Raw genomic sequence first — 15,539 nt, 5'->3', positions numbered from 1 at the left:
GGCCTACCAAAAGGCAAAAGGCCTCCTGCGGGGACGGGGGCTGGGATTAAAACTAAAAATAAATAAAATAAAAAATATAGGACAAAACACAGATCACGGCAAGAGAGACAACACTACATAAAGAGAGATCTAAGACAACAACACACCATGGTAGCAACACAACATGACAACACCATGGTAGCAACACAACATGACAACAACATGGTAGAAACACAACATGACAACAACATGGTAGCAAGTTGCAGCTCGTTCCAGTCGCTAGCTGCAGCGAACTGGAAAGACGAGCGACCCAGGGATGTGTGTGTGCTTTGGGGATCTTTTAACAGAATGTGACTGGCAGAACGGGTGTTGTATGTGGAGAATGAGGGCTGCGGTAGATATCTCAGATAGGGGGGGGAGTGAGGCCTAAGAGGGTTTATAAATAAACATCTGTACACCTTCAGCCAATACCAGGTCGAGGACCTGCACCTTCAGCCAATACCAGGTCGAGGACCTGCACCTTCAGCCAATACCAGGTCGAGGACCTGCACCTTCAGCCAATACCAGGTCGAGGACCTGCACCTTCAGCCAATAGCAGGTCGAGGACCTGCACCTTCAGCCAATACCAGGTCGAGGACCTGCACCTTCAGCCAATACCAGGTCGAGGACCTGCACCTTCAGCCAATACCAGGTCGAGGACCTGCACCTTCAGCCAATACCAGGTCAAGGACCAACAGCTTTAACCTCAACTAACCTGTAACCCCGCACATTGACTCGGTACCGGTACCCCTGTATATAGCCTCCACATTGACTCGGTACCGGTACCCCCTGTATATAGCCTCCACATTGACTTCGGGACCGGTACCCCCTGTATATAGCCTCCACATTGACTCTGTACCGTAACACCCTGTATATAGCCTCCATATTGACTCTGTACCGTAACACCCTGTATATAGCCTCCACATTGACTCGGTACCGTAATACCCTGTATATAGCCTCCACACTGACTCGATACCGGTACCCCCTGTATATAGCCTCCACACTGACTCGGTACCGGTACCCCCCTGTATATAGCCTCCACACTGACTCGGTACCGGTACCCTCTGTATATAGCCTCCACATTGACTCGATACCGGTACCCCCTGTATATAGCCTCCACACTGACTCGGTACCGGTACCCCTGTATATAGCCTCCACATTGACTCGATACCGGTACCCCCTGTATATAGCCTCCACATTGACTCTGTACCGTAACACCCTGTATATAGCCTCCACATTGACTCGGTACCGTAATACCCTGTATATAGCCTCCACATTGACTCGGTACCGGTACCCCCTGTATATAGCCTCCACACTGACTCGATACCGGTACCCCCTGTATATAGCCTCCACACTGACTCGGTACCGGTACCCCCTGTATATAGCCTCCACACTGACTCAGTACCGGTACCCTCTGTATATAGCCTCCACACTGACTCGATACCGGTACCCCCTGTATATAGCCTCCACACTGACTCGGTACCGGTACCCCCTGTATATAGCCTCCACATTGACTCTGTACCGGTACCCCCTGTATATAGCCTCCACATTGACTCGGTACCGGTACCCCCTGTATATAGCCTCCACATTGACTCGATACCGGTACCCCCTGTATATAGCCTCCACACTGACTCGGTACCGGTACCCCCTGTATATAGCCTCCACACTGACTCGGTACCGGTACCCCCTGTATATAGCCTCCACATTGACTCGGTACCGGTACCCCCTGTATATAGCCTCCACATTGACTCGGTACCGGTACCCCCTGTATATAGCCTCCACATTGACTCGGTACCGGTACCCCCTGTATATAGCCTCCACATTGACTCGGTACCGGTACCCCCTGTATATAGCCTCCACACTGACTCGGTACCGGTACCCTCTGTATATAGCCTCCACATTGACTCTGTACCGGTACCCCCTGTATATAGCCTCCACACTGACTCGGTACCGGTACCCTCTGTATATAGCCTCCACATTGACTCTGTACCGGTACCCTCTGTATATAGCCTCCACATTGACTCTGTACCGGTACCCCCTGTATATAGCCTCCACATTGACTCTGTACCGGTACCCCCTGTATATAGCCTCCACATTGACTCTGTACCGGTACCCTCTGTATATAGCCTCCACATTGACTCTGTACCGGTACCCTCTGTATATAGCCTCCACATTGACTCTGTACCGGTACCCCCTGTATATAGCCTCCACATTGACTCTGTACCGGTACCCCCTGTATATAGCCTCCACACTGACTCTGTACCGGTACCCCCTGTATATAGCCTCCACATTGACTCTGTACCAGTACCCTCTGTATATAGCCTCCACATTGACTCTGTACCGGTACCCCCTGTATATAGCCTCCACATTGACTCTGTACCAGTACCCTCTGTATATAGCCTCCACATTGACTCTGTACCGGTACCCCCTGTATATAGCCTCCACACTGACTCGGTACCGGTACCCCTTGTATATAGTCTCCACATTGACTCTGTACCGGTACCCTCTGTATATAACCTCCACATTGACTCTGTACCGTAACACCCTGTATATAGCCTCCACATTGACTCTGTACCGTAACACCCTGTATATAGCCTCCATATTGACTCTGTACCGGTAACCCCTGTATATAGCCTCCACACTGACTCGGTACCGGTACCCCCTGTATATAGCCTCCACATTGACTCGGTACCGGTACCCCCTGTATATAGCCTCCACATTGACTCGGTACCGGTACCCCTGTATATAGCCTCCACATTGACTCGGTACCGGTACCCCTGTATATAACCTCCACATTGACTCTGTACCGGTACCCCCTGTATATAGCCTCCACATTGACTCTGTACCGGTACCCTCTGTATATAGCCTCCACATTGACTCGGTACCGGTACCCCTGTATATAGCCTCCACATTGACTCGGTACCGGTACCCCTTGTATATAGCCTCCACATTGACTCTGTACCGGTACCCCTGTATATAGCCTCCACATTGACTCGGTACCGGTACCCCCTGTATATAGCCTCCACATTGACTCGGTACCGGTACCCTCTGTATATAGCCTCCACATTGACTCGGTACCGGTACCCCTTGTATATAGCCTCCACATTGACTCGGTACCGGTACCCCTTGTATATAGCCTCCACATTGACTCGGTACCGGTACCCCTTGTATATAGCCTCCACATTGACTCGGTACCGGTACCCCTTGTATATAGCCTCCACACTGACTCTGTACCGGTACCCCTGTATATAGCCTCCACATTGACTCTGTACCGGTACCCCCTGTATATAGCCTCCACATTGACTCGGTACCGGTACCCCTTGTATATAGCCTCCACATTGACTCGGTACCGGTACCCCTTGTATATAGCCTCCACATTGACTCTGTACCGGTACCCCTGTATATAGCCTCCACATTGACTCTGTACCGGTACCCTCTGTATATAGCCTCCACATTGACTCTGTACCGGTACCCCTTGTATATAGCCTCCACATTGACTCTGTACCGGTACCCTCTGTATATAGCCTCCACATTGACTCTGTACCGGTACCCTCTGTATATAGCCTCCACATTGACTCTGTACCGGTACCCCCTGTATATAGCCTCCACATTGACTCTGTACCGGTACCCCCTGTATATAGCCTCCACACTGACTCTGTACCGGTACCCCCTGTATATAGCCTCCACACTGACTCTGTACCGGTACCCCCCTGTATATAGCCTCCACATTGACTCTGTACCGGTACCCCCTGTATATAGCCTCCACATTGACTCTGTACCGGTACCCCCCTGTATATAGCCTCCACACTGACTCGGTACCGGTACCCTCTGTATATAGCCTCCACATTGACTCTGTACCGGTACCCCCTGTATATAGCCTCCACATTGACTCTGTACCGTAACACCCTGTATATAGCCTCCACATTGACTCTGTACCGGTACCCCCTGTATATAGCCTCCACACTGACTCGGTACCGGTACCCTCTGTATATAACCTCCACATTGACTCTGTACCGGTACCCCCTGTATATAGCCTCCACATTGACTCGGTACCGGTACCCCTGTATATAGCCTCCACATTCACTCGGTACCGGTACCCCTGTATATAACCTCCACATTGACTCTGTACCGGTACCCCCTGTATATAGCCTCCACATTGACTCTGTACCGGTACCCTCTGTATATAGCCTCCACATTGACTCGGTACCGGTACCCCTGTATATAGCCTCCACATTGACTCGGTACCGGTACCCCTTGTATATAGCCTCCACATTGACTCTGTACCGGTACCCCTGTATATAGCCTCCACATTGACTCGGTACCGGTACCCCCTGTATATAGCCTCCACATTGACTCGGTACCGGTACCCTCTGTATATAGCCTCCACATTGACTCGGTACCGGTACCCCTTGTATATAGCCTCCACATTGACTCGTACCGGTACCCCTTGTATATAGCCTCCACATTGACTCGGTACCGGTACCCCTTGTATATAGCCTCCACATTGACTCGGTACCGGTACCCCTTGTATATAGCCTCCACATTGACTCTGTACCGGTACCCCTGTATATAGCCTCCACATTGACTCTGTACCGGTACCCCCTGTATATAGCCTCCACATTGACTCGGTACCGGTACCCCTTGTATATAGCCTCCACATTGACTCGGTACCGGTACCCCTTGTATATAGCCTCCACATTGACTCTGTACCGGTACCCCCTGTATATAGCCTCCACATTGACTCTGTACCGGTACCCTCTGTATATAGCCTCCACATTGACTCTGTACCGGTACCCCTTGTATATAGCCTCCACATTGACTCTGTACCGGTACCCTCTGTATATAGCCTCCACATTGACTCTGTACCGGTACCCTCTGTATATAGCCTCCACATTGACTCTGTACCGGTACCCCCTGTATATAGCCTCCACACTGACTCTGTACCGGTACCCCCTGTATATAGCCTCCACATTGACTCTGTACTGGTACCCCCTGTATATAGCCTCCACATTGACTCTGTACCGGTACCCCCTGTATATAGCCTCCACACTGACTCGGTACCGGTACCCTCTGTATATAGCCTCCACATTGACTCTGTACCGGTACCCCCTGTATATAGCCTCCACATTGACTCTGTACCGTAACACCCTGTATATAGCCTCCACATTGACTCTGTACCGGTACCCCCTGTATATAGCCTCCACACTGACTCGGTACCGGTACCCCTTGTATATAGTCTCCACATTGACTCTGTACCGGTACCCTCTGTATATAACCTCCACATTGACTCTGTACCGGTACCCCCTGTATATAGCCTCCACACTCACTCTGTACCGGTACCCCCTGTATATAGCCTCCACATTGACTCTGTACCGGTACCCCTGTATATAGCCTCCACATTGACTCTGTACCGGTACCCCCTGTATATAGCCTCCACACTCACTCTGTACCGGTACCCCCTGTATATAGCCTCCACATTGACTCTGTACCGGTACCCCCCTGTATATAGCCTCCACATTGACTCTGTACCGTAACACCCTGTATATAGCCTCCATATTGACTCTGTACCGGTAACCCCTGTATATAGTCTCCACACTGACTCGGTACCGGTACCCCCTGTATATAGCCTCCACATTGACTCGGTACCGGTACCCTCTGTATATAACCTCCACATTGACTCTGTACCGGTACCCCCTGTATATAGCCTCCACATTGACTCGGTACCGGTACCCCTGTATATAGCCTCCACATTGACTCGGTACCGGTACCCCTGTATATAACCTCCACATTGACTCTGTACCGGTACCCCCTGTATATAGCCTCCACATTGACTCTGTACCGGTACCCTCTGTATATAGCCTCCACATTGACTCTGTACCGGTACCCCCTGTATATAGCCTCCACATTGACTCGGTACCGGTACCCCTTGTATATAGCCTCCACATTGACTCTGTACCGGTACCCCCTGTATATAGCCTCCACATTGACTCTGTACCGGTACCCCCTGTATATAGCCTCCACATTGACTCGGTACCGGTACCCTCTGTATATAGCCTCCACATTGACTCGGTACCGGTACCCCTTGTATATAGCCTCCACATTGACTCTGTACCGGTACCCCTTGTATATAGCCTCCACATTGACTCGGTACCGGTACCCCCTGTATATAGCCTCCACATTGACTCGGTACCGGTACCCCTTGTATATAGCCTCCACATTGACTCTGTACCGGTACCCCCTGTATATAGCCTCCACATTGACTCTGTACCGGTACCCCCTGTATATAGCCTCCACATTGACTCGGTACCGGTACCCCTTGTATATAGCCTCCACATTGACTCGGTACCGGTACCCCTTGTATATAGCCTCCACATTGACTCTGTACCGGTACCCCTGTATATAGCCTCCACATTGACTCTGTACCGGTACCCTCTGTATATAGCCTCCACATTGACTCTGTACCGGTACCCCTGTATATAGCCTCCACATTGACTCTGTACCGGTACCCTCTGTATATAGCCTCCACATTGACTCTGTACCGGTACCCCCTGTATATAGCCTCCACATTGACTCGGTACCGGTACCCTCTGTATATAGCCTCCACATTGACTCGGTACCGGTACCCCTGTATATAGCCTCCACATTGACTCTGTACCGGTACCCCTGTATATAGCCTCCACATTGACTCGGTACCGGTACCCTCTGTATATAGCCTCCACATTGACTCTGTACCGGTACCCCTGTATATAGTCTCCACATTGACTCTGTACCGGTACCCTCTGTATATAGCCTCCACATTGACTCGGTACCGGTACCCCCTGTATATAGCCTCCACATTGACTCTGTACCGGTACCCTCTGTATATAGCCTCGTTAATGTTATGTTGTGTTACTTTTTATAATTTTTTACTTTAGTTTATTTGGTCAATATTTCCTGAACTGTTCTTGAACTGTACTGTCGGTTAAGGGCTTGTAAGTAAGCATTTCACGGTAAGGTCTACACTTGTTGTATTCGGCGCATGTGACAAATAAAGTTAGATTTTATTTTATTTGAATACCAAGTCTAGGATCTGCACCTTTAACCAATACCAGGTCTAGGATATTTTTTACAGGGATTCAGTAACTACAAATATGAAAGGTCACTGACCTGAAGATCCCCACCACCTCAGTAGAGTCCACACTCCTTGAGGTTGATCTACAGGAGGGGGTAGGTGCTAGAGGGTAAGGGTTGATTTGGTACTGACCTGAAGATCCCTGGTCCCCCCTCAGTAGAGTCCACACTCCTTGAGGTTGATCTTAATGATGACGTCTGTGACGGCGTCAAACACGAACTGGACGTTCTTGGTGTCGGTGGCGCAGGTGAAGTGGGTGTAGATCTCTTTAGTGCCCTTCCTCCTGTTCAGATCCTCAAACTGACACTGGATGTAGGCTGCAGCCTCCTCATATGTACTGGCTCCTGTAAAAATAATAACAACAACAATAATAATGCATTATGGGTACTGTAGTACACTGGATGTAGGCTGCAGCCTCCTCATATGTACTGGCTCCTGTAAAAATAATAACAACAACAATAAGAATGCATTATGGGTACTGTAGTACACTGGATGTAGGCTGCAGCCTCCTCATATGTACTGGCTCCTGTAAAAATAATAACAACAATAATAATAATAATGCATTATGGGTACTGTAGTACACTACATATAGGCTGCTGCCTCATATGTACTGGCACCTGTAAAAATAATAATAACAACAATAATAATGCATTATGGGTACTGTAGTACACTAGATATAGGCTGCAGCCTCCTCATATGTACTGGTACTGGGGTTGGTGAGGAGACAGATATCAGCACAAGAGCATTATGGGTAATGTAGTACAAGTTTTAGGTTGTAGTTATTATAGGAATTATAGGACTATTTCTCTCTATACCATTTGTATTTCAAGTATCTTTGACTATTGGATGTTCTTATAGGCACTATAGTATTGCCAGCCTAATCTCGGGAGTTGATAGGCTTGAAGTCATAAACAGCACTGTGCTTCAAGCATTGCGAAGAGCAGCTGGCAAACGCAGGAAAGCGCTGTTTGAATGAATGCTTACGAGCCTGCTGCTGCCTACCACCGCTCAGTCAGACTGCTCTATCAAATATCAAATCATAGACTTAATTATAATATAATAAACACACAGAAATACGAGCCTTAGGTCATTAATATGGTCAAATCCGGAAACTATCATTTCGAAAACAAAACATTTATTCTTTCAGTGAAATACGGAACCGTTTCGTATTTTATCGAACAGGTGGCATCCATAAGTTTAAATATTGCTGTTACATTGCACAACCTTCAATGTTACATTGCACAACCTTCAATGTTATGTCATAATTACGTAAAATTCTGGCAAATTAATGACGTTCTTTGTTAGGAAGACATGGTCTTCACACAGTTCGCAACGAGCCAGGCGGCCCAAACTGCTGCATATACCCAGACTTTGCTTGCACAGAACGCAAGAGTAGTGACACAATTTCCCTAGTTAATATTGCCTGCTAACATAAATTTATTTTAACTTGTGTATTGATTTTAAGAAAGGCATTGATGTTTATGGTTAGGTACATTGGTGCTACGACAGTGCTTTTTTCGTGAATGCGCTTGTTAAATCATCGCCCGTTTGGCGAAGTAGGCTGTGATTCGATGATAAATTACTAGGCACCGCATTGATTATTTGCAACACAGGACAAGCTACTTAAACTAGTAATATCGTCAACCATGTGTAGTTAACTAGTGATTATGTTAAGACTGAGTGTTTTTTATAAGATAAGTTTAATGCTAGCTAGCAACTTACCTTGGCTCCTTGCTGCACTCGTGTAACAGGTGGTCAGCCTGCCACGCAGTTTCGAAGTGGAATGCAATGTAATCGGCCATAATCGGCGTCCAAAAATGCAGATTACAGATTGTTATGATAACTTGAAATCGGCCCTAATTAATCGGCCATGCCTCTAGTATGGAACATTTCTGGGATCTTTTATTTCAGCTCATGAAACCAACACTTTACATGTTGCGTTTATATTTTTGTTCAGTATGTATTGAAAGCAGGTGCTTCCACATAGATGTGGTTCCTGAGTTAATGAAGTAATGAACTTCTTTGGACTGACTTGTTGCACCCTCGACAACTACTATGATTATTATTATTTGACCATGCTGGTTATTTATGAACATTTGAACATCTTGGCCATGTGCTGTTATAATCTCCACCCGGCACAGCCAGAAGAGGACTGGCCACCCCTCATAGCCTGGTTCCTCTCTAGGTTTCTTCCTAGGTTTTGGCCTTTCTAGGGAGTTTTTCCTAGCCACCGTGCTTCTACACCTGCATTGCTTGCTGTTTGGGGTTTTAGGCTGGGTTTCTGTACAGCACTTTGAGATATCAGCTGATGTAAGAAGGGCTATATAAATACATTTGATTTTATTTGATTTAGGGGGCAGTATTTTGACGTCTGGATGACAAGCGTGCACAAAGTAAACTGTCTGTTACTCAGGCCCAGAAGCTAGGATACGCATATAGTTGGTATATTTGGATAGAAAACACTCTGAAGGTTCTAAAACTGTTACAATAATGTCTGTGAGTATAACAGAACTGATATGGCAGGCAAAAACCAGAGGAAAATCCATCCAGGAAGTGGGATTTTTTTTATGTGAGTGGGTTTTCCATTGAAAGCCTATTGACTATCTAATCGGTTAGGGCCCAGATTGCAGTTCCTATGGCTTCCATTAGATGTAAACAGTCTTTGGACATGGTTTCAGGCTTGTTTTCTGAAAAATGAAGAAGAATGAGACCTTTTGGTCAGGGGACTATTGAATCACGCAGTACTGGTTTGCGAGCGTAACTGTGTGCGCGCTCTTCGTTGTTTTTCCTTTCTATTGAATACGCTATTGTCCAGTTGAAATATAATAGATTATTTAGATAATTGACAACCTGAGGATTAATTATAAACATCGTTTGACATGTTTTGACGAACTTTACCGGTACTATTAGGATGTATTCGTCTGCATGTTTTGACCGCCTTTGAGCCAGTGGATTACTGAACAAAACGTGCCAACGAAACTGAGTTTTTGGGATATAAAGAGGGACTTCATCGAACAAAACGACCATCTATTGTGTAGCTGGGACCCTTGTGATTGCAACCAGACTTTCGTGACTCCTCTACTTGGTTGGAAAATGTTTGTATGCTTTTGTAAGCGGGGCGCTGTCCTCAGATAATCACATGCTATGCTTTCGCCGTAAAGCCTTTTTGAAATCTGACAAAGCAGCTGGATTAACAAGAAGTTTATCTTTTAACCGATGTATAACATTTGTATTTTCTTGAATGTTTATTATTACCATTTCTGTAATTTGAATTTGGCGCTCTGCAATTTCACCAAATGTTGGCCAGATTGGACGCTAGCGTCCCACCTTGCCTAAAGAGGTTTTTAACATCCCATCATGCTTAGGGCCATTATTTTGGCTAGCATGGCTATGCCCCCACAGGATGACAATGCCCCCATCCACAGGGCACGAGTGATCACTGAATGGTTTAACCTCTTGGGGCTAGGTGGGACCACCTCACACTGGTGAAAGCAGGTGCACCGGTGATGAACACCAAATAAATGTCAAAATTCAAATTTTCAAGAGGAAATAAACTATGTTACACATTTAAAGATAAAATTAAATTTTTAAAAAGACAGAAAAGATAAAAAACTAACATAAAATGATACACTAACCTTTTACAATCTCCATCAGATGACACTCCTAGGACATTATGTTAGACAATGCATGCATTTTTAGTTCTATCAAGTTCATATTTATATACAAAAACAGCGTTTTACTATGGCATTGATGTTGAGGAAATCGTTTCCCTCCAATAACCCGCAGTCAAGTCAGCGTCACAAATTAAATAATTAAAATTAGAAAACATTGGTAAAATATTATATTGTCATTTAAAGAATTATAGATTTACATCTTTTGAACGCAATCAACTTGCCAGATTTAAAAATAACCTTACTGGGAAATCACACTTTGCAATAATCTGAGCACTGTGCCCAGAAAAATACGCGTTGCGATACAGACTAGACGTCATGTTGGGGAGATCTAAAATCGAAAATACTATGTAAATAATCCATTACCTTTGATTCTCTTCATCAGATGTCACTTCCAGGTATCACAGGTCCATAACGAATGTAGTTTTGTTCAAAAAAGCTCATCATTTATGTCCAAAAATCTCCGTCTCGTTAGCACATGATGTAAGCCAGCCGGACTTCGTCATGAACGAGGGGAAAAATATATTTCCGTTCGTTCAAACATGTCAAACGTTGTATAGCATAAATCATTAGGGCCTTTTTAACCAGAACATGAATAATATTCAAGGTGGACGAATGCATAGCCTTTTATAACGTATTGGAACGAGGGGTACCCAACATGAAGTAGCGCCCAGGTGTCTAATGGGACATCACCGTTCCATGGCTCTTGTTCGGTCAGATCTCCCTCCAGAAGACTCAAAACACTTTGTAAAGGCTGGTGACATCTAGTGGAAGCAATAGGAAGTGCCAAAATATTCCTAAACCCCTGTGTTTTTCAATGGGATAGGTTTAAAGTCAATACAACACATCAGGTATCCACTTCCTGTCAGAAAATGTCTCAGGGTTTTGCCTGCCAAATGAGTTCTGTTATACTCACAGACACCATTCAAACAGTTTTGGAAACTTTAGAGTGTTTTCTATCCATATATAATAAGTATATGCATATTCTAGTTACTGGGTAGGATTAGTAACCAGATTAAATCGGGTACATTTTTTTTATCCAGACGTGCAAATGCTGCCCCCTAGACCCAACAGGTTAAAGAGCATGAAAATGATGTAAACCATATGCCATGGATGTCTCTCAGTCACCAGATCTCAAACCAATTGAACACTTATGGGAGATTGTGGAGCGGTGCCTGAGACAGCGTTTTCCACCACCAACAACAAAACACCAAATGATAGAACTTCTAGTGGAGACTGGTGTCACATCCCTCCAATAGAGTTCCAGACACTTGTAGAATCTATGCCAAGGTGCATTGAAGCTGTTCTGGCTCGTGGTGACCCACCGCCCTATTAAGACACTTTATGTTGCCGTTTCCTTTATTTTGGCAGTTACCTGTATTTTATTTATTTTACCTTTATTTAACTAGGCAAGTCAGTTAAGAACAAATTATTTTCAATGACGGCCTAGGAATAGTGGGTTAACTGCCTTGTTCAGGGGCAGAACGACAGATTTTTACCTCGTCAGTTCGGGGATTCGACCTTGCAACCTTTCGGTTACAAGTCCAACGCTCTAATCACTAGGCTACCTGCCGCCCCTATATGGGTAGTAGAAATGCAAGCTAAAGCAAAGTTCAGAAAAAAGCTAACAGTTACTTTCTAAATATGCTTTATTTAGGTTGCTAATGGAATGACCCCAAAATAGCTAACAAAAACAACAATGACTTTGGCTTTTAAAAAAAAGTACACAAACTCCTATTTAAAATCAGGAGCACCTACAACACTTACAAATATTTGACTTCATGTATTTGGTCAGTGTGTGTGTGTGTGTGTGTGTGTGTGTGTGTGTGTACGTGTCTGATACTGACCTGCGTACTCGGGGTAACAGATGGTGAGTGGACTCCTGCCAATCTTCTCCTCGAACAGATCCTTCTTGTTGAGGAAGAGGATGACGGAGGTGTCTGTGAACCACTTGTTGTTGCAGATGGAGTCAAACAGCTTCATGCTCTCATGCATACGGTTCTGCAGGGGAGGACCGAACGGTTCATTAATAGGACCCGGGCCGGGTGGCAAGTAACGTAAATGCTAATGCTACATGAATGAAAATGCTATGCATCCTGAGTCGGCTAGCACCGAGACGTTTTGAAAAGGAGGTGAGAGATTTGAGTAAGGGACAACTCCCTCACACTTCCTCTGGAGACTGAACTGACTCCGCCCATCCCCCTCCCTCCTCTACCTCCATCTTCACCACCTTCTTCTGCCTGAATTGAACCCCATCACCCTTCCTCACCCCTCTTCGTCTCCTGCCAACACCAGGTCATAGTCGCTGAGCGCCACACAGAAGATTATGTCCATCACTCTTTCCCTTCTCTCTCACCCCCTCCTCTCCTTACCATCTCTTCGTCCTCTGCCAACACCAGGTCATAGTCGCTGAGCGCCACACAGAATATGATGGAGGTCACTCCCTCAAAGCAGTGGATCCACTTCTTCCTCTCCGACCGCTGGCCGCCCACGTCAAACATTCTGGGGTGAAACAATAACAAAGACACCCAGCGTGTGACACAGCAGGATCAGGTCAACGTAATGTTCAGGGCAGGAGGGGAGAGAGGGAGGTACCACAGTGTGAAGGTAAACATACAGTATAACTATTGATAGATTTGACAAGATTTGATGACCAATTACCCATTCTGGTTGTTTGACTTTGCATGCATGCACCTCTCACTAGTTTCACTTGAACTAATTCAGGCTGATTTATGCACCTGTACCCCACCATGCACCACAGTCCCAGATAGTCAGTTCAGCTCATTCAGGCTAACTCTGCACCTGTACCCCACCATGCACCGCGGTCCCAGATAGACAGTTCAGCTCATTCAGGCCAACTCTGCACCTGTACCCAACCATGGTCCTAGACAGTAGAGGTAGAAGTTTACACTGAGCAACTCAACTGAAATAACACACAGACCGACAGACAGCATATGCCCCTGCCTGCATTAGCCCAGACAATGCAGTCGTGCCAGACATTTCTAGGAAATAAATGTTGCTGAACATATCATCCGCATGAACAGACTTTGTCCTCACCACTTTGTAACTGGCAGCCCAAACGATTGGCAAAAGTACTGCAAATTCAGAAATCATGTGACAAAGCTAAAGAAAAAGAAAAATAAACTATACAATGAAACAAAGATAAATTATATAAAGAATGATAGTAAAAAGCTTTGGAGCACCTTAAATTTAATTTTGGTGAAAAAAAGCCAAATTGTCACCATCATTCATTGAATCAGATGGCTCATTTATCACAAAACCCACTGATATGGCCAACTACTTTAATTACTTTTTCATTGGCAAGATAAGCAAACGTAGGGATGACATGCCAGCAACAAACGCTGACACTACACATCCAAGTATATCTGACCAAATTATGAAAGACAAGAATTGTACTTTGAATTCCGTAATGTCAGTGTGGAAGAGGTGAAAAAAGTATTGTTGTCTATCAACAATGACAAGCCACAGGGGTCTGACAATCTGGATGGAAAATGACTGAGGATAATAGCGGACGATATTGCCACATCTTCAATTTAAGCCTACTAGAAAGTGTGTGCCCTCAGGCCTGGAGGGAAGCTAAAGTCATTCCGCTACGCAAGAATAGTAAAGCCCCCTTTACTGGCTCAAACAGCCCACCAATCAGCCTGTTACCAACCCTTAGTAAACTTCTGGAAAAAATTGTGTTTGACCAGATACAATGCTATTTCATAGTAAAAAAATTGACAACAGACTTTCAGCATGCTTATAGGGATGGACACTCAACAAGCACTTACACAAATGACTGATTGGCTGAGAGAAATTTATGATACAATGATTGTGAGAGCTGTTTTGCTAGACTTCAGTGAGGCTTTTGACATTGTTGATCATAATCTGCTGCTGGAAAAACTGATGTGTTATGGCTTTACATCCCCTGCTGTACTGTGGATAAAGAGTTACTTGTCTAACAGAACACAGAGGGTGTTCTTTAATGGAAGCCGATCAAACATAATTCAGGAATTCCCCAGGGTAGCTGTTTAGGCCCCTTGCTTTTTTCAATCTTTACTAACGACATGCCACTTGGCTTTGAGTAAAGCCAGTGTGTCTATGTATGCGGATGACTCAACACTATACACGTCAGCTAATACAGCGACTGAAATGACTGCAACACTTCACAAAGAGCTGCAGATAGTTTCAGAGTGGGTAGCAAGGAATAAGTTAGCCCTAAATATTTCAAAAACTAAAAGCATTGTATTTGGGACAAATCATTCACTAATCCCTAAACCTCAACTACATCTCGTAATGAACAATGTGGAAATTGAGCAAGTTGCGGTGACTAAACTGCTTGGAATAACCCTGGATTGTAAACTCATGGTCAAAACATATTGATACAAAAGTAGCTAAGATGGGGAGAGGCCTGTCCATGATAAAGCGCAGCTCTACCTTCTAAACAACACGGCAGGTCCTAGAAGCCCTGGTTTTGTCACACCTAGACTACTGTTCAGTAGTGTGGCCAGGTGCCACAAAGAGGGACTTAGGATAATTGCAGTTGGCTCAGAACAATGCATACCCCACAAGACATGCCACCAGAGGTCTCTTCACAGTCCCCAAGTCCAGAACAGACTATGGGAGGCGCACATTACTACATAAAGCCACGACTACATGGAACTCTTTTCCACATCAGGTAACTGATGCAAGCAGTAGAATCAGATTTAAAAAACAGGTAAAAATACACCTTATGG

General features: G+C 45.5%; 1 protein-coding gene across 2 annotated transcripts in view; it reads right to left on the bottom strand.

The window, feature by feature from the left end:
- Window positions 1-15,539, bottom strand: part of LOC106572859 (guanine nucleotide-binding protein G(i) subunit alpha-3) — an 83,947-nt gene that overhangs the window by 2,027 nt on the left and 66,381 nt on the right. Inside the window, exons 6-8 of one of the 2 annotated variants that reach the window (XM_014147400.2) lie at window positions 13,173-13,302; window positions 12,648-12,801; window positions 7,262-7,473 (exon numbers count right to left, since the gene is read on the bottom strand). In XM_014147400.2, the coding sequence (XP_014002875.2) occupies window positions 7,283-7,473; window positions 12,648-12,801; window positions 13,173-13,302 (475 nt within the window). In that variant the 3' untranslated portion in view covers window positions 7,262-7,282. Of the gene's footprint in view, window positions 1-7,261; window positions 7,474-7,533; window positions 7,656-12,647; window positions 12,802-13,172; window positions 13,303-15,539 lie in introns of those variants that run through there. The other variant, XM_045696457.1, reaches the window with a different exon arrangement.

Source organism: Salmo salar, chromosome ssa15 (assembly GCF_905237065.1).
Source record: "Salmo salar chromosome ssa15, Ssal_v3.1, whole genome shotgun sequence".
NCBI lineage: Eukaryota > Metazoa > Chordata > Actinopteri > Salmoniformes > Salmonidae > Salmo > Salmo salar.
This window is presented reverse-complemented; position numbering and strand designations above follow the sequence as displayed.